General features: G+C 44.5%; 1 protein-coding gene across 2 annotated transcripts in view; it reads left to right on the forward strand.

The window, feature by feature from the left end:
- Positions 1 to 19,943, forward strand: part of PPL (periplakin) — a 151,703-nt gene that overhangs the window by 106,595 nt on the left and 25,165 nt on the right. For both annotated transcript variants that reach the window (XM_033963123.1, XM_033963122.1), the window contains 7 exons: positions 962 to 1,123; positions 1,559 to 1,666; positions 2,235 to 2,330; positions 5,631 to 5,753; positions 7,252 to 7,398; positions 10,468 to 10,619; positions 15,680 to 15,783. In XM_033963123.1, coding sequence (XP_033819014.1) covers positions 962 to 1,123; positions 1,559 to 1,666; positions 2,235 to 2,330; positions 5,631 to 5,753; positions 7,252 to 7,398; positions 10,468 to 10,619; positions 15,680 to 15,783 — 892 coding nt within the window. The remainder of the gene's footprint in view (positions 1 to 961; positions 1,124 to 1,558; positions 1,667 to 2,234; positions 2,331 to 5,630; positions 5,754 to 7,251; positions 7,399 to 10,467; positions 10,620 to 15,679; positions 15,784 to 19,943) is intronic.

Here is a 19,943-nt window from a genome sequence, read left to right on the forward strand (position 1 = left end):
AATTCCCAGATCAAAGCTTATCTCACCAAACTTGAACTCCCAGTGATACCATTAATACTCTATAAAAAAAACAGATGACATAGTAAAAAGGCTTAGGAGTTAATTAGACAGGCATCACTGTTAAAAATTCTACAACCCCCCAATACAGATTGGCTCCATTTTAAGTAGGCAATTTGTAGCACATTGAAAATTTAGCTTGATAAAAAGAAAGGATATTTGGGGCATTATTGGGGTGCATTTTCAGCCCTGATCAGCCACAGAGATAAGTCTGCTACATGACAAACCCTGGTTGGCTAAATTGATTGGGCTGAACATTTAGTCAGAGTTAACCAAAGTTGTCCAGTTAGAGATTACTTCTATAAAGGGCTGCCTACAACATGTTTAGCTGGAGCCTACTTTTCTTTAAAGAATACTAGTGTAATGGTCCAAAACCACACTTTGGGATCAATATTCAAAGTGATTTAACAGGCCGCACTTGGTGGTTAGCCCTGGCTAGGCGATTTAACCAGCAAGAGCCGTTTCTTGTTAGTTAAATTGCTTTGAATCCAGCATAAAATACCACGAGGCATATATTTTTTTTCCATTTTCTCTAACCCTCATGACCAGTCCAAATCAAAACCCTTATCGTAATAATCCCTATCTCTTTATCCCCTTCCCAATAATTCATACCCATATCCATTTTCCTAGGATTCTATTTTCAGGTATGCTAGACTTAGTCTAAACACTGTCAGGCCCAAACTCAAACTTATTAAACCTAGTCCCTCATAAGTAATTAAGGAAAAATGGATTTTAATTAGAAAATTGAATTGTTCTCATCTAGTTGGAAGGCAGTGAAAATTGATTACCTCATTTGTAAAAATGTTGTTTCAGTCAAGACAGCTGATTAATCATATTCATAGTGAGATCACTGAGCCATGCATCCACTTAGAATACGTTCTGTTTGTCTTAACATCTCTTCTAGTCTGGGTCCCAGCAGCGGCATCAAGATCTGAACTCCCTTCACGATTACATGCAACGCTGTACGAATGAGCTCTTCTGGCTGGATCAACAGGCAAAGGACCGCATGCAGTATGACTGGAGTGACCAGAACTTAGACTACCCCAGCCGGCGGAGACTGTATGAGGTATAGATTTGGTCACCTTCTTAATACAAATTCACACACACACATATACATATTTAAATCACCTCTCCTTAGTGAACTGACAGCATTATTAATGTCAGGAACCTGGCCATCAGAAATACACACAACCCTGTCTCCTATCCTAAAGCTTCAGGAATAGCAACGCCCAATGAGAGTACTTTGGGACTCCATCCTTTGCCCAACAAGTACTTCACAGTGATCTAGCTTTTTTTGTGAGGATTGTGGAAACAGACTGAGATACTCTGAGGAGACCGTTTTATTGATGGCAGGGTAGAATCTTTGAAGATGCCTTCTCCAGGCTCATTTTATGTTGGAACACTCCTCTCCTCATTAAAGAAGGGAATGTTTTGAAAGAAACGTTTCAGAGTACTGCACTAGTCACTTATAAAACAAACAATTTATACTTTCTGCTTCTAGAATTTCATCAATCGGAACTTAGAACCCAAAGAAGACATCGTCAACAAATTGCACACGGAGGGAGAAACAATGGTGGAAGTGGGACATCCTGGCAAAAATGCTATTGAGGTAAATCCTGCTCCATCTTTCCTTACATCCCAAATACCTAGGAACTTGCCAAAGAGATAAGATATCCCACTATGCAAGAACATCCCACAGAGCTAAGTCTGCTACCAACTTCCCTGTACCTCTCAATCCACAGCAACTTCCCACAGAAGTACCAACTGTTTGGTATCCATCAAATGTTAAGGGATACCTCATAGAGCTATGGCCTGTAATCTCTTCCCCATGTCCCACAAATACCATTACCCATGCATATCCCATCGAGATATGCCCTGTGTACCCCCTGCCTGCATTTCCAGATGCTTATCAACATCTCACAAAAGTAAGTCCTATAGTTTCTTCCATCTAAAGTGCAAAATATTCAGGAAAAGGTGTTGTGGTAAATGAATTCTGTACCTTCTACATAACCCCAAACGGATAGGAAAAATTACTGTTATGGAGATGTTTATCTGGTTATCTCAGTGCTGCCTGCAGAAATTTGCAAAGATAATAAGATCTTTGGCCCACAGCAGTGAACAGATGAAACTCATTCAGTCCTGTTGCAGCTCTGATTCACGCCCTTCTTGTGTTTCAGGCCCACATGGACGCCGTGCATGCTGACTGGAAGGAGTACCTAAATCTGCTGATCTGTGAGGAAAGCCACCTGAAGTACATGGAGGATTACCATCAGGTAACTAACAGGAGCTGCCAAGTTTCTCTCCAGGGACAAACCCACAGGATGCCTGTGCGTGCACAGCATTTTGCTAGGATGATTCTGGCTGTTCTATTAAAACTTGTTTGCTTGTAATTCCTTTGTTTATAAGAATCCACAGGAAGACAGTGTATCAGATCCATGACCCTTTGACCCTCTATAACCTTTGACCCTCTATAACCTGGCCGAGTCAGTTCGCTCCATGTCCGATCCAATGCAGGCCAACTGATTCCCAACGTGCCTGTATTCAAAAGGGGGAGATCGGAGGAACGCCCCCCACCGACCTCATGGATCGCTCGCCAGTGATCCAGACGCATGCGTAGACCATCTACTTTGCCTGTAGATGGTCTGCGCATGCGCTTGATGTCTGTGGATTAAAAAAAAACTTTTTACTCGCGAGCCCGTGGTTTTAACCCGTGGGTTTAAGCGGGTTACAACCACGGGCTCGAGTTGGGGCAGGAGAGCTGGGGCAGAACTCAGGGCAGACAGCAGGGCTGGAAGATCGGGGCAGGAGATTCAGAGTAGAGATCTGGGCAGGAGAGTCGGGACAGAGCTCGGGGCAGAGATCGAGGCAGGAGATTTGGGGCAGGAAAGTTGGGGCAGAGCGCAGGGCAGCAATAGAGCAGGAGAGTCGGCAGGGACGTATGTGACTGGTCCCCAGCAGTCGCTTCTTCTGTTGATTGGCCAGCCTAGTCGGTGTCCCAGATTTGTTTAGTGAATCCCATTCCTGTCTACTTTGCATGCCATTTCCCCTCATTTGCTTGCACAGATCAGAATCGGATTGGCACAGAGGTTAGTGAAAGGGGTCGCAAAGGAGTCGCAAACCGATCGGTACACGATTGGTTTGCTTAGTGAATCTAGCCCTAAGAGCCATATTCTATATATTGCCTCCCCCCAAAAAATTGGCACCGACTAGAATGGCACTTAGCATGATTCTATAAAAGGTATACAGACCTTACAGAATTGCGCTAAGCACCACTGCATGTCAGCCAAGGAAAATCAGTCCTAAATAGCTGCACCTAACTTGTGCATGCATTGGGCATATTCTTTAACAGTGTGCATAAATTTTAGGGACACCATGATTGGCCCATGCTCCTCCCCTGGCCATGCCCTCATTTCAGATTTATGCACTAGAAATGATGAGCAACACTTCACAGAATGCACTTACCGAGTTGTGCACGTAATGTCTAATTAGTTCCAATTAGCATAAATTATGAGTAGTTAATTACTAATTATTGGCATCAAATAGGCTTGTTAAAAAATTAAGTTGTGTGTGCAAATCATCTGCTTGGGGGTAACTCCCTTTCCATCAGTATGGCAACTCCTAGACTGTAGTACCTCTTCCAGTCCCCTCCTCCAATTTCCCTTTGGCTTGTGGCTGTTCTTGGAGGTCTAAGCCACATCTGAAATAGTTCGGCCTTGATCATTGTGTCTTTTGTGAATGTTCCTTTGTTGAACAAAACACTTTCACAATAATGAAATGCACTGTGCCAGATGGTATATCAATAGCACCACAGCACAAGCCAAAAGATCATTTCTAACGGAGGAAAAAGCCTCAGACAGGGGCCCTCCCACCTCCACAATGGTGGAATGGCAGTGGTAGAGCGTTTACTTCACTGGCTAAAAAACCTCCTTTGAATGAACCAAGCACCAATTGATTGGTGTACCGATCAAAGAAAGACAAGATAAGTTGAATTTTTCATCTATCTTATAATTAACAATATATATTTTTTAAAGTTAAATCCAATAGAGCACAGTGCTTGGTTCATTCAAAGGAGGTTTTTTAGCCAGTGAAGTGAGCGCTCTACCACCGCCATTCCACCATTGTGGAGGTGGGAGGGCCCCCTTCTGAGGCTTTTTCCTCCGTTAGAAATGATCTTTTGGCTTGTGCTGTGGTGCTACTGATATACCATCTGACACAGTGCATTTCATTATTGTGAAAGTGTTTTGTTCAACTATTGTTGATCTTCACAATATCTGAGTTTTTTTTGCTATAGATTTAGGAAAGTGAATGTTCCTTTGTGACATCCAAACAGATGTTTGACAGAAATTTCTTTTAACTGAAACAGGAGAATGTTTGAGGTATTTCTGTTGAGTCTGTAGTACATGTGAGCAGGTTAATTGACTGTATTAAGTGGTGAGAAATGGCTGAAGGGTAGGGTCTGGGTGGGGGTGGGAATGTGTAGAGGGAAGATAAACTGGTTGAGTGAGATTACTTGTGTACCACTTCCTGTGGGCGTTTTCATGTTCAGCACTTCTCCACTGAAAACACTAGTGGTGCCAAGAAGGCAGCTTTGGTCCTGTGCAAGGATTTGTTCCGAAGCTCAGCGACAGAGGTTCTGTGGAGAATTTAGTAATCCCATAATTTTCTATATGTGTTTAAAAATAAAACTGGAAAAGTATACAAATGAAATTCACTCTTCATTAGGGTTGCTAGATTTTACATTTGTAAAATCTGGACCCCTAGACCTGCCCCCCAGGCCTGCCAATCCCCGTCTCGTTACGCCCCAGTCCTGCCTTTATCTCCGCCTATACTGCTTGCTCTGGTCGGGCAAGAGGGCATCCCTACATGCGACACGATGACATCGCTCGCCCGTGATGTCATCGTATAGCATCCGCACATGCGTGGATGCCCTCTTGCCCATCACAAAGATGGGAGAAGCTTTTCAAAACCCAGATAAAGTGCCTCAAAAGGACATGTCCGGGGAAATCCAAATGTCTGGTAACCCTACTCTTCATACTGGATTAGTTACCCAGAATCCTTTTTGAGCCATGGTGGTATATGGAATTTAAATAAATAAATAAATATAATGGACTTTTATTTAACCGTTAACAGTATAACAATCTGGTGACAATCTCGAACTTCTTTAGATGCAAAAGATTCTAGGAGGCTTCTGAAAGACTAGGCATTCCCAATATCCATCTTCTACCTCGTCCCTCTTTCTATATTACTGTCCCCCCCCTTCCCCAACTCCCAGCACAGGCCCATTGACAATTGGCGTCTTGTGTCCGCAAACTCATATAACCACCAAAAGCTTTGCAGAATTCTGAAAGAATGAAATTCATTGAAGATCATCTGGTTCACTTTCTTGCAGGCCATGAATTCTCTTAAACCATGTTTGATATATTCAAATTAAATATCATTCTGCATTACTGCTTAGGTAGTGCAGGCCTGTGAAAATTGCTTCCTGACTCTGTGATCCCGTGAAGGTCTAGCCTAGGCCTGAGTAGGGTGATCCTCATTCAAATATCAACTCATTGTTTTTAATTTTATTGCAGTTCCATAGGGATGCGAAAGATGTCCAAGACTTGATGAAGAAGGTCAACACAGATTTGGATCAGAAGTACAACCCTGATTTCAAGGACAAGTACCAGCTTGAATCTCTTCTTTGTGACCTAGATGTGAGTGGAAAGTCAGACTCCCATTTAAATGACAGTATGTGTTCTATTTGTTAGGAGGCCTGAAAATTTATTGAGCATAAAATCAATTTAACACATTACCCACCAAATTAACACATTTAACATCAATTTGTGTACCTTAGAAAGTTCAAAAGCATGTTATAACAAATTATTTTATTAAGTACAAATGTATGAAATGAACTAAAAAATGTTTGAAATTGGGAAAAGCCAAAACAATCCATATTTTTTCCTGTGCTCAGCCCTAGTTTTCAAAGCTTTCTGCCTTCATGCAGGAGGCTTTCTCTCACAACTTTTCAGCCTCGAGAATGGAACCAACTGGCATTGCCATTGAAACAACCTCAAAACCTCAAAACTGTTGCTTCTTTCAAGAAATTGCCGAAGCTTGTTTGTTGTACCAAGCTTTTCCAATGTCTTGTTGTTTTGGTTGGACAGGACTGGATGTATTTCTTTGTAGCCTTTTGAGACAATCTTTTCCTGGTTCTTAGTTTGTTTTTATATATTTGGAACCTGTGTGCTTGCATTTGTTGATTTTTTTTTTTTTTTTTTTTCCTTATTAGATATGTGACTTGTGTGAAGGCGGGTTATAAATAGTAAACTAAAAACTCTTAGCAGTGTATCACCAGCATCTGCTTGACTTGCTCTACCTCTGTCTTATTTTTTTTATTTTATTCATGCATTGTTTTGCTCAAGAGAATTGTCTTTGACTACTGACTAACCTAGACAGCTATATGCTTCCTCTCCTTTTCCACTACCAATTAGTAAACCCCCATACGCTAGTCTCTGGCATACATTATCACAGCATTGATATATATATATATATATATATATATATACATCATATCCCAAACTAATTGCATTCTTCAACAACTATACCTCTTTCAGGCCTCGGCCTACAGTTAGCACAGCTGTCTGAAGCCAGTCCACATTCCTTCTTATAGTGCTCCCACCCATCCTTCAATGATGGGGCTTTCCTCCTTTGCTTATAGTGCGACACTCACCATATCCCGGTTCTTGGCTCTAGGAATTGCTACAGCCTAGGGGAAGAGATTTCCCTCCCCTAGATCCCTCCAAAATGAAGCTGTGATCTTGCTTTCATTCATCCCACCTCCCTATCGATTGTATCCTTCAATGTCATGTTGAATATGTAGTTCCCAGTGTCTGACAGATAAACATCATCAGCATGGTACAACCCATGGTAATTAGCTGCTGCCTAATTTGCATGTTGGCCTGTTTTTCTCCCTGTGTCCTCATTTTTTTTTTTTTTTTTTCAAATAATTTTTATTAACAGATGCAACACAGAAGATACAGAAATCCAACAATTTTGTCTAATAATCATCCTTTTCTGTCTGACAATATGGATTGCCCTAATTTTGTTTGTGCATGATGCCATTCTCATTAGCTTTACCTGTAGCTGACCGTCTTCTCTCTAATTTGTCCCTATCAGCCTTTGTTTATGGATGGCCTTTATTGTTTCTGTCAGGAGCAAGAGAAAGCCTTAGATAAATACGATGAGGTGGTGAAATCACTACAGAACCGGAGTCACCAGGTGATTCCGCTGAAATATCGCCGGGAAACACCCCTGAAGCCCATTCCTGCTGAAGCACTCTGTGACTTTGATTGTGAGCAGGTAACTCTTTAGGAAACCAGACTGTGAAATAGCAATAAAGTTCTGCTAACCTTAACCATCTTATCCCTAATTTGGGTCCTGGACTTTCTGCATTTTGGGTAGCTCTTCGAGTAACAGAGCTCTCTCTGGCAAGAATTCCTCATATTCCTCAGTCTAAACAGTGATCTGTCACTCTTTCCTGCAAGGTAGGATTGATCAGTTGGATGAAAAGATCAAGCCTCCTTATAGTCTTCTATTTGAAGAAGTGTCCAGCTCTGCTACTATTAGACACTCTTTTTTTTTTTTGGGTAATCATTTTTATTAGAAAGGGTACAACCGAAGAACAGGAACAACAAGAATATCAAAAGCACAGATACAAAGAGGCATCATATACACAAGAAAAATACACTCTCCACAAGTAGACACATAAATGGCACAGGTATAGAATGGCAAACAAAAAGAAAACCCAAAGAGAAGCCACCCCCACCCAGCAAATGGAAACGTAAAAATCGCTGATCCATACAAACTGTGTCTATATTATTATGACCTGATCACTGTAGAATCTATCAAGGGCTCCTTTTACTAAGCTGTGATAGCGGTTTTAGCGCACGCTTACTGCGTGCTAAATTGCTGCGCGCACTAGACACTAACGCCAGCATTGAGCTGGCGTTAGTTCTAGCCGCACGCGCGGCAATTCTGCGCATGCTAAAAACGCTATCGCAGCTTAGTAAAAGGAGCCCCAAGTGTCTGTAAGTGTCCGCTTGCAACATGGAAAATTAATGCAGTACAGGTCGTCGTCGACTTACGACCGCAATCGGTTCCGACTGATAGGTCGTAAGTTGATTCAGTCGTAAGTCGGCCTATTTTAATACAGTACTGTATTAACTATTTTTTACACCCCTCCCCGTGTACCTTTTCCCTGGTGGTCCAGCGGTGTATCCTGCCTGAACCCCTCCTGCTGTTGTCAGAAGCCAGCAGCATACCCGGGCTGGCACGTGCAGGAGCGAGCTTTTAGAACTCCCGCCCTGCCCTGCGCCACTGACTGAAACACTGCCGCCAGTTCTCATGGGACGTGTGGTTCTCGCGGCAATGGGAGGCGCAGGGCGGGAGTTCTGAAACCTTGCTCCTGCGCGTGCCGGCCCGGGTGTGCTGCTGGCTTCTGACATCGGCAGGAGGGGCTCAGGCAGGATACACCGCTGGACCACCAGGGAAAAGGTACGCGGGGAGGGGTAAAAAATACTGTACAGTACTGTAATTAGTATGAGCTGGGGAAACGCGTCATAAAGTCTGTCGCATAGATCGTAAGCCGACGACTACCTGTAATTTTTTTTTTTTATATATATAATATTTCTTTATTGGGCAAAGACAATGAAACATAGTACAACGGAAAACAGATACACGTCTGTAATACCAAAATGCAGACACATCTAAAGTACCCACAAAAGCGGGTGAACATACCTCCACACAAGCCCAATACCGTGTTTTATTATAACCCCCAAAAAACCCCCCAGCAGAAAACCCCACCCAACCCATCCCCCCTCCCCCCCTTCCCCAACCCAGACCCGTATGGTGTACAACCTTCCCAAGGAGAGAAAAGAAAAGGACAAAAGAAAGGGGTAGGATACTGTAGAAAAGATACCATGGCAGGAGACCTATCGTACCCTGCTTTAGGGGAAGTAGCAGACGATCCCCCACCCATTAATAGCACATCCCACAAGATTAACTATTCAGCAGCATACTCCTCTCCCTATGTGAAAGGGACAACCAGTATCCCTCCCAAACTTCTTGAAATTTAGTCCACCTGCCCTCATCACGGGTCCCCACCATCCTACGCTCCACAAGCGCCAACTCGTAAAGGAACATTTGCCACTGAGAAAAAGAGGGAGCATGTGGAGCTCACCAGAATATCAGAATGGCCCTCTTGGCCAAGAGCAGAGCCTTGAACACCAATAATTTCTGCCCACCAGAACAACTGGAGAGAGCCGCTCCAGCATAAAAAAGAGCAATATCCGGGGAACAGGCAGGTAGTGAGATAGATAGGGAGGATAGAAAACTCCACACTCGCCTCCAAAAAGCCTGTATTAGAGGGCACTACCTGTAATTTGAAATATTCATCAAAAAACATCCACAATATGGCTTGTGTGTGCATCAGTTGGAGCAGTGATTGAATGACTGCATTCTGTAGATTTTGGAGGGGTGACTTTGTGGAAGCACATTGTAGATTTGGGATGAGTGGATGAAGGCAAGTTGCAGTTTTGGAGCTGAGGATAAAGAGATACACTTGTTTTGGGTATGAATGCCTGGAGGTGAGCATATCAAGGCATGCTCTACAGTCCTGTTCATTCATTAATGCACATTTCTCTTTCTGTTCCCACCCAGTTAAGAATTTGTCTTTTGTTCCACTGAATGTTCCAACACCTTATCCCACAGGGGTGATAACTGAAAAGTTTTTTTGCAAGTAAATTCCTCCCTCCCTGGATGTGGTAGAAATGTATGCATGGTATAACGTGAGAAAAGTGGCACAGTAAGTTTGGAGGAGTGAAAGTTAATGTGGAGATTTTATTTGGAAATAAAAACTTCCTACATACTTTCTTGTTCCCGCGTTATAACTATTTCTAGGCAGGCGCAAATCACTTGGGTGACTAGTTCTTTTTCTCCTGCCAAATAGCTCTTAAATGCTTGAGTACCTGAATGTAAACCACTTTAGCCAACTTCCATTGACGCTATATAAATAACTAGTAATAATACTTTGTCCCCCGTAGCCTTAGAGAATGACACAGGGACAAATTTGACCCCGATCCTGTCCCCGTCCCCGCGGGATCTCAATATCCCCATCCCGTCCTCATAATTTCTCTCCCTGTTCCATTCCTGTAAGCTCAGCCTTAACCACACAAGCCTTGAACAATTATGATTTTAAAGTGTTTCAGGCTTGTACAGATAAAGGACAAATCTTACAGGACAGAGGCAGAGTTTGTGGGGACAGGAAATTGAGATCCCACGGGGATGGGGACACATGCCTGTAGTGAATATCCCTTGACTAATTATTACCCAAGATGCTGTTCTCTTATTGAAAATATTTTCCTTTGCTAGGGGAAAATTTCCCGTGGTTCCCAATACACACTAAACAGAAACAAAGGTGAGACGTGGGAAGTGTCGGACAGTTCTGGGAAGAAATTGGATGCCCCTGCTGTTTGCTTTATGATCCCCCCCACAGACCCTGACGCCATCTCTCTCATGGACAGGTATGTTTTGATGGGGAGAATCAGCTGGTGCCCAAAGAAAGGAAGGACCAAAACCAGGAGGGGAGAAAACCTTAGGCCCCTTTTACTAAAGCACAGTAAAGTTTAGTATTTACCACAGAGGTTGCCAGGCTGTGGATTGTGACCCCCCCCCCCCCCAAATGGGTTCACAAAATCATGTTTGGCATCATGACCTGGGCAGGCCCGCCATAGAGATGTCAATGGTCTGTGCCTTCAGGGGTTGTGTGCTTTCTGTGGCTGTGGTAATGGGGTTGCAGCCACAGAATGTTTGTTTGATAAGCGCTGATGTACTGTGTGGTAAGGCCTTGATCCTATAAAAGGCGCCTTCAGTTAGAGGCCTAGATCAGGCGCCTAACTTAATTTTTTTTTTTAAATTGGCTTAAATGGCACTAATAACTGAAAACGCCATTAAAACCCAATTAAAAAATGATTAAAAAAAAAAAATTAGCTAGTAGGCGCCTACATAGAGTATGACGGCAGAAATGTATACCCCAAGGTGCTTGCTGGCAAGTAGGTGTGGTTAGGGGTATATTTGGGGCAGAGTTTGCCTGTGGATTCAGTTAGGTGCCAGTAGGTGCATATACTTTAGGCCAAGAAAACTCTGGCTTAATATACTGACGCCTAAGTTGATTCTACAAATGGCGCCTAACTTTGGATCCTTTTTTGGCTATTATGCGGTAGATAAAGTTTTTAATAAACATAAACTTTGATTAACATGCAATAGGTGCCACTTTTCTATTGGATATAAGCGTTTACCTCCTGGACTCTATATTGTTAACGTCACTAATAAATCTCAAAGGGAAGCCTCAGCCCCACCACTCCACTGCAAAGCCACTTTTCAAATTGCGGAAAGCTTTACGTGGCGCCTCATCATCGGCTGTCATCTTATTGATAGTGAACTTTTCCTTGTTCTGCTTTTTATGTGGTGAAATTATCTAAAAGTCTTTTTGTTGCCTAATAGCATTTCCTCTAATAAATATATCCTATATAATAAAACGCTAGCCGCGCATGCGCATTAAACTGCGTGCTTCCGTTTTCCCTGATCTGTGAGATGTAGGTCCGTGGCCTTGCAGGAGTGCGCATGCGCGAGTCCCCAGCCTTACTTTCCAGCACCTACCACTCGCCGCCAGCGCTGGACTTCCTGCTCTCCGTGTCGGCTCCTCTCACCAACCGCACCAGCGTCTGAGAAAGCTTCCGACGCTGGCGGGATAGAGAGGAGCCGTGGTGACACCTCGCGGGGCGGGAAGGGAAGCCCAAAACACTCCAGCCGCGAAGGGATGCTGCGGTCCCGACTCAAAACCAGCTGATTCCAGCAGCGTGTGCAGCACTCTACACACGCTGCTTCGGAGCCTTTTACTGCCCTGATTTGCTCTGCCGCATCTCTGATGATGTCATCAGGGACGTGCCAGAGTAAATCAAGGCAGTAAAAGGCCCCGAAGCAGCGTGTGTAGAGTGCTATACACGCTGCTGGAATCGACAGATGGTCGGACTGCGGGAAGGGAAGGGTGGGGGCGGCAAGGGACTAAGGGAGCAGTCAAGACCGAGGGATGGGAAAGGGGGGGTAAGGGAAACGCTGCTGCTGTACAGAGAAGTGGTGTGGGGTGGGAGGGAATGCTGGTGCTGCTGTGGCTGCTGCACAGGGAAGGTGGGAATCTAAATGCTGCTGTACAGGGAAGTAGTGGCAGGGAGGGAATGCTACTGCACAGAGACATGGAGGGGGAGGGAATGCTGCTGTGGCTGCTGCACAGGGAAGTGGGGGGGGGAGAGAGACAGATGGATAGAAAGAAAGCCAGACAGCGAGAGGAAGGCAGACAGAAAGAAAAGAAGAAAGGCACAGGGGCAGAGAGAGATACAGAAAGACAGACAGACAAAGGGGGCCAGGGAGAGAGACAGACAAAAAGAAAACCAGCGGGAGGGAAAGAGACACAGAAAGAAAGACAGACAGACAGACATATATTCTAGCACCCGTTAATGTAACGGGCTAAAATACTAGTATAAATATAAAGTGCTTAAATAGTGTATTTGTACTTAGCTTATATTAAAGCCAAAACCTAGGAGTCTGACCCGACATGTTTCGCATACATTGCTGTATCAAGGGTCCCCCGAGGTCGCTGTTGTCATCCGACTTCAAAATCTGTGAGAGAAAATATTGGAGGCACCTATGAGTTAGGCGCCATTTATAGAATCGGACCCTAAGTGCCCAGGCTGTGCTCTAACTGCTGAGAGTGTGCCCTGCATCTTCCCATACAGGAAAAACTCTACCGCGCGGTCAGTGAGCTGACAGCATAGATGGTCTTACTACACTCTAAATGCAATAACATAACTTTATTCTTCTATACCGCCACAATCAATGAGCAGCCCTGGCCCATTTCCTTTCCTTTAATAGGCTACAGTGGCGTAGTAAAGGGGGGTGGCCAGGGGGAAGGGGGCGGACCACCCTGGGTGTGGTCTTCCTCAGGGTGCTGGTACCCGCTCCTGCTATCCAAACCCCACCCCCCATCCCGTACCTTTTTTATTTTTGGCGCCTAGGAAGTGAAGTCAGAGAGAGCGCCAAAGCTGATGCGAGCAGCTTCTTCGTGGCTGCTCGTGCCAAAGATAAAAAGGTACGAGGAAGGGGTGCGTGCGGCAGGGGGAGGGTAGAAAAGAGAGAAGGGCGCCGCTCACCCCAGCTACGCCACTGATAGGCTATGCAGTTAGAGTATATATTCACATGCTTACTGCGTGACACGTTTATAAATTAACTAGTATTTTAGCCCGTTACATTAACGGGTGCTAGAATATATGTCTGTCTGTCTTTATTTCTGTGTCTCTCTCTGTCCCGCTGTCTTTCTTTCTGTCTGTCTCTCTCCCTGGCCCCCTTTGTGTGTCTGTCTTTCTGTGTCTCTCCCTGTCCCTGTGTCTTTCTTCTTTTCTTTCTATCTCCCTTCCTCCTGCTGGTGCTAGAATATATGTCTGTCTTTCTTTCTGTTTCTCTCCCTACTCCTGTCTTTTTCTTTTTGTCTCTCTTCATCCTGCTGTCTTTCTTTCTGTCTCTCTCCCTCCGTGGCCCCCTTTGTCTGTCTGTTTTTCTGTCTCTCTCCCTGCCCCTGTCCCTGTGTCTTTCTTCCTATCTCCTTCCCTACTTCCCTGTGCGGCAGCCGCAGCATTCCCTCTCCCTCCATTTCCCTGTGCAACTATTAATCTGGTGTCCTATTTTAAAGCTGGATATAATTGCTCCAGCTGGAATCCATGAACATCTTTCATCTTCTTTTCATAATTGTGGATGGTCTCAGGTAGTTTAATTGACTGTCTTGGTACTATTTCTGTTCTGTCTCAGTCCTCCGGTTTTCATTTTGTCAGGGGTTTCTCGGGCTGACCGCCACTCGCTGCTGGTGGCTCCGTGCTCCGTGCTCGGCCGCGGCGGCCACTGGCCGCCACAGCCTGCAGCCACTGACAGCCACCGCGGCCTACAGCTGCCGCAGTCTTCAGCTGCCAACAGCCGCGGCGGCCGACATCCGCCTCGGGGGGAAGAAAGAAAGAGAGAGAGAGATTCGCGCGCATCACACTCCTACCTGCGGTGCCCTACAGCTCACAGAAAACAGGAGCACGCAGGTGGGAGTGCGCATGCACGGCTTAGGGTTTTATTATATTAGATAAACACATATATGCAAAAAATTGAGGAAAGAGATAAATATTGTTTAAAAAAAAAACCAAGCTATTATTACAAGTGGGGAAAGCAGGCAGAGTATGGAATTTTTTCTGACTCCTCTGCATGTGCGTGCATTTATATACATGTGGATGTAGATGTTGAGCCAGTTTTGTGGCGCAGTGGTTGAAGCTACAGCCTCAGCACCATGGGGTTGTGGGTTCAAACCCCATGCTGCTCCTTGTGACCCTTGGCAAGTCACTTAATCCTCCATAGCCCCAGGTATGTTAGATAGATTGTGAGCCCACCAGGACAGATAGGGAAAATGCTTGAGTACCTGATTTTAAAACTGCTTAGATAACCTTGATAGGCGGTATATAAAAACCTAATTAAACTTGAAACTTGGAGTAGTCATGGGTAGGGGTAGTTTGTGGGGCAGTAGGGAAATTCCAAAGTGAAAGAAGGTTATGGCAGTTAGAAGGGGTTAGTTTCTGAGGATGGGCTAGTTTGTAGGTTGGTGGAGCACTTGGGTTTTTTTTTTGGAGGGGGGTGAAGCAGTTTCTTGGGGGATAATTTTTGAGGGGGACAGTTTGCAGGATGGTGGTTTTGGGGGATGGGAACATTTGGAAAGTAGTAGAGAAGCTGTATGGGTAGGTTTTTGGGTGGAGCAATTTGTAGGATGGTGGCACAGTTGTGGGGATTTGTGTTTAGGGCTGGGGCAGTTTATGGGTTGGTGGGGCCAGGTGCAGGGATAGTTTTGGGGCTGGAGCAGTTGTGGGAGTAAACAGGTTGAAGGTTTGGGAGAAGCTCGAACTCCTTCTCCCATAGAAATACACTGGGGCATTTTTTGAGGGAGGGAGGAGCTTATTTTTGTTTAAATTCTTAGCATGATTTGGCCCATTTTCAAACTGGATGTGTCTTTTTATTGGGTTTTCCCACATTCTAAGTTTCATCACATTCCATTAAATTTTCTGTTATTTTGCTGTCAATTCAGGCATTTCTTGACTCCCTTTTGTAAAAATTTTCTCCACTTCCATATGTGTGGAAAAATTATTAAAAAGGGAAAATACTAGGGGGGGGGGGGGGCGCTGGAGTTCGGGTATCATTCATCGGCAGTGGGCTATAAGAGTCCAAGCCTACTGCATTGTGGTCTTTCTTTTGTTTCTGGATTTGGGGGGGCTGGGGTTGAGACGGGGGTTCGGGAACGAGATGTTGGGTCCGTTTGCTTTGTAATTGGTTTTCTTCAGCTATTGCTTCAAGGTTGCTGGTTCTCTGTTGGTTGGATTTCTGTTTGAGAATAAAAATTGATTCAACATAAAAGGGAAAATACTAAAAGGATCCTAGCATGGCCACGAGACAGAAACAAAGAGCACAATAAAGACGGCCCCCAAAGATTCTTCCTTTTTCTAATTTGCAGCATTGCCAGTCAGCACCGGAGTGTGAAACAGAAGGTGGCTGGTAGTAAGAACACTTTAGCCCAGCGTTATGAAGATCTGAGACATGATACCAGCACCGGCGGAGGTAGGCCCTTCCAGAGCCGATTGTCCTTTCTGTCGCTCGTCTGCACAGGTGTAACATGAGCAGGGAAAATGAGATGCCAGCCTTATGGGTAATAAGCAGCTTTCTCCACCTATAGGGTTACCATTTGACTCCAGAAAAAGGAGGACGGATTGAGACATCCGGGTTTTACTTCTATTGAAAGCAACAGAAGTAAAACCCGGATGTCTCAATCCGTCCTCCTTTTTCTGGAGCCATATGGTAACCCTATCCACCTATAAACATTGTGTAATGTTTCAACAAGAGAGGCCTTGCATAAATGCGAAGATGAAACTTTGATTTAAAAATATTAAAACATCTCAAATAGATCTCATTCAAAGGATGATTTGAAACATGTTCTCTGATTGCATGTGTGCCTTGTTTCAAAGGGATTGTGAAGGTAAACAACAGCTCTTTGGTTAAAGTGACCCTTTCTTTTTCCTGGATTCTCCTTCAATTAGAATTTGGGAAGGCACTGAGCTTATTTTATATAGGTCATGTAATGTCTGAGTATATGTACAAGCAGGGTGAGTTCAGAATTATTACACAGAAAAGTACAGTTAAAATAAACTTTCATACAAGCAAAAGATTTCACTTTCTTTCCCTCAGGGGCTGATGCAGAAAGCTGCTCAGCTTCTACCACAAAATTAGCAAGACAAAAATATTGAGAAATACAATATGTATTAAACATGCAAGATGTCCCCCTTCCTGTTAGTGGCTGAGCAGTGATTGGCCCATGCACTGACTTTAAACTTATGTTTAAAGGAGCAGAGGAACATGACCCATGTATGCATCACTTTTGGGTTTAACCGCCTCATGCGAACACAAGCCGCGCTTAGTGCGAAACTCTTGTTCGCATGCACCAGGCACATTCCTCCCCCTTACTTTCGGTCTCAGTGTGCACATTTGCATTCAATTAGTGATGAGCTTCGACGAGTAAGGGTGACATTTTAAAAAAAGATTGCTGGCAGGCTGCATTGGCCTGATCTTCATCCCCTTGCACCCAACCCAATGTCCTTCCTTTCCTGTCCAACCCAACCTTACCACTTTCCCCACCCCCAAATATTAACCCCCCCACTTTCCCCGTCACTTAGCATCACCGCCCCCCCCCCCCCAACAAAATGACATTAAAACACCCTGGTGTCCAGTGGCTACCCTTCTTCCCTCCCTCTCTATATTGCTGGCCTGATTCCCTGGCATCTAATGGCCCCCTTCCTAACCTCCCTTCCCCTGACATAAAAAAATTTAAGTCCTCGGTATCTAATAGCACCCCCATCCTCATGTCCTCCCCAAGGCCCCTCCAAGCACACCCAAGTCATACCTTGATGATGTCCATTTACTCCTGCTTCTGGCATGGCCATCTTGAAAAAATGGCAGCGCCCAGCCTTGCATGGTGCATCCTGGATGCACCAGGCAGGGTCAGTCTGCCAAATAAAGGAAAAATTCCATTGAATTGCATACTGACTCTGCGTAATACATCCCAAGATGGCGGCAGCACTCCTGCCTCTCTTTAACATACAACTCGGATGGGCTTGTGGGGGGCCTGGGAGAGGAGTGGGATGTGGAGTGCCACTAGAAACCAGAGATTCAAACTTTTTAAGTCGAGGGATGGAGGGAGACAATAGATACCAGGGAATTCTTTTTGAAGTTAGGAGAAGGAGCAAGGGAAGGGACAGAGGAAGGGGACCTTTTTTTTCCCAATTTGGGAGGGAAGAGGGTTGGGTCAAGTCAGGGGGGGGAAGGGAGTCATAAAATACCAGGGACCATGGCAGAAAGCTGTCTGGGGCACAGTGGGCGCATTGAGAGGGGAAAGGGGATGCTGTTAGGTACCCATTGCTTTATGTTCTTATGTTCAACCGGATCAGCGACCATTGGTAGGGCAACAATTGGTAGGATGTGACAGTTATAGTTTATTTAGTTATAGCCCCACCTTTAACAAGATGATTACAATGCTACATTCACAAATATTACAAACAACTATAAATACAGACATATATAAATTTCATCCACATATCATACAAATTCAGCAGGTAAGATAAGTGCTCAGCACCCATATTTCATTTTGCAAAAAAGATGTCTCTTCAAAAACTTCTTAAAAACAGTCGCATCTTTTTGCTTTCTAATGGAAATGGAATACGAGTCCAAGTGTCCGGATCAACACAAGAAAATGTTCCCACTCTAGTTGCTTGCAACCTTGCCTGCCTCAGAGCAAGGACTCTCAGCTCCCTAACTTGAGCTGAGCGTACAAATTCAATATGTAGATCATTTCTTTCAGCTGGGAAACTTTCAGAATAAGTTATCCTCTGAATGTCAGCGATTCTCTGCCTGCTGGTGCTCCCCGCCTCCTCTCCAGCCGCTGGTTCTTTTCTTGCAGCTGCACCGCGGTTGACTCTGCCAGCACTTGCCCTCAGAATATCAGTGATTCCCTGGCCAAGCCTACTAGCAGCCGGCGCTCCCCGCCTCCCCCTCTTGCAGCTGCACCGCAGTTGACTTTGTTGGCACTTGCCTCACTGGTGCTCCCTGCCTCCTTTACAGCGGCACTTTTTCACAAAGCTACAGTTGACCCAAAAACCTTCCCTCTGACATCAGAGGGAAGGCTTCCGGGTGAGCCATGAGCAGTGTCCCCACTTCAGCATCTCTTTCCCTCCCTCCTTCCATGTTATGTCCCAAGTTCGGGCCCCCTCCCTCTCTAACCTGTGTGGCGGGTTCCATAAGACTCCCAATGGTGGCCCTGCTACCGCAGAACCTTCCCCCTTGCCCGGGCTGCATGCAAGAATGGCTTGGAGATGAGTAAGGCAGATTGGGGAGTATGACTTTGAGACTTCGTTGACCTGGAGAAGGCTGGAAGTAGTGGGGCACATATCACATGTAATCAGCACTTAGATATTTCATCCAGACAAATCAGTCTGCAGGCGGGAGGTCATTTCAAAGAATGACCATTGGTAGGGATTACTTGCATCCCACCAGTTATTGCCTTACCTTATTATCGTTCTCCCCTCTCAACCAATCCTTCTACACTGCCCCAAACCTTACAAAATACTACTGATGTTGTGCAAATGTCAAAATCCATTTTTTTTTCCACTGCATTGTTATGGAATTGGTAACGACCGCATCGCCTTTCATTTTAATGCAGGATGTGGTCATGATTTCCACACAACACCCTCACTCAACCAGTCAGAAACTTTCTTGTTAACCACCTGGTATGACTCGCAGTAGCTTTCTACATCAGTCTCGCATTCTGTTTGTTAATTTCTTAAAAAAAAATATATATATATATATATATTTATTGATTTTCCAAACATCAATACTGCAAGACACAATCTATAACATGTAATAAGTCAATAAAAGCACATTTAACTTACAAATATACATAACCAACCATTTTATCCCCCCACCCAATTCTTAATCAATAAAACACAGAAGCTTAGATTTTCCCATTAACCCTATTCAGATCAATAATATTCTCCCATCCTCCCCAGGTGTACATACTCAAAAGTCTAAATTAGGACAGAAATCCCTCCCCCCCCCTTTCCCTGGATGGGTACGAAAATAAACAAAAATTGACTCATAATCAAAGACCTACTATAGTGAAGTAACATAAGATGTCACCGGGCCCAAAACCAATTTAAATAAATTGCTGTTTGTTAATTTCTAATCACAGAAAACCAACAACATTTATTTTTCCAGCAAATTCACCCAAGAAACACGTTGAACTTGATTAAAAAAAAATACAAACATACAAACAATAAAAACATCAGGGATAAGTGCCACCTCTGTAACTCGTAATTCATATACCCTGAATGCCCCATGGGTCGATGCTCAATAGTGAATCTCACCTGGGAAGAGTGCAAGAACAGTGCCGAAAAACAGCTCCCTGAAGCTCATCACTAATTGAATGCAAATGTGCACACTGAGACCGAAAGTAAGGGGGAGGAATGTGCCTGGTGCATGCGAACAAGAGTTTCGCACTAAGCGCGGCTTGTGTTCGCATGCGGCGGTTAAACCCAAAAGTGATGCATACATGGGTCATGTTCCTCTGCTCCTTTAACCCTTTCAGGACCAAGGGACATATTTGTCCCATAACTTTAAAATCCTATAAATTTTGATTGGGATAGTCTACAGTTCTAAATTTGATATGTACGGAT

Source organism: Geotrypetes seraphini, chromosome 11, assembly GCF_902459505.1.
Source record: "Geotrypetes seraphini chromosome 11, aGeoSer1.1, whole genome shotgun sequence".
Taxonomy (NCBI): Eukaryota; Metazoa; Chordata; class Amphibia; order Gymnophiona; family Dermophiidae; genus Geotrypetes; species Geotrypetes seraphini.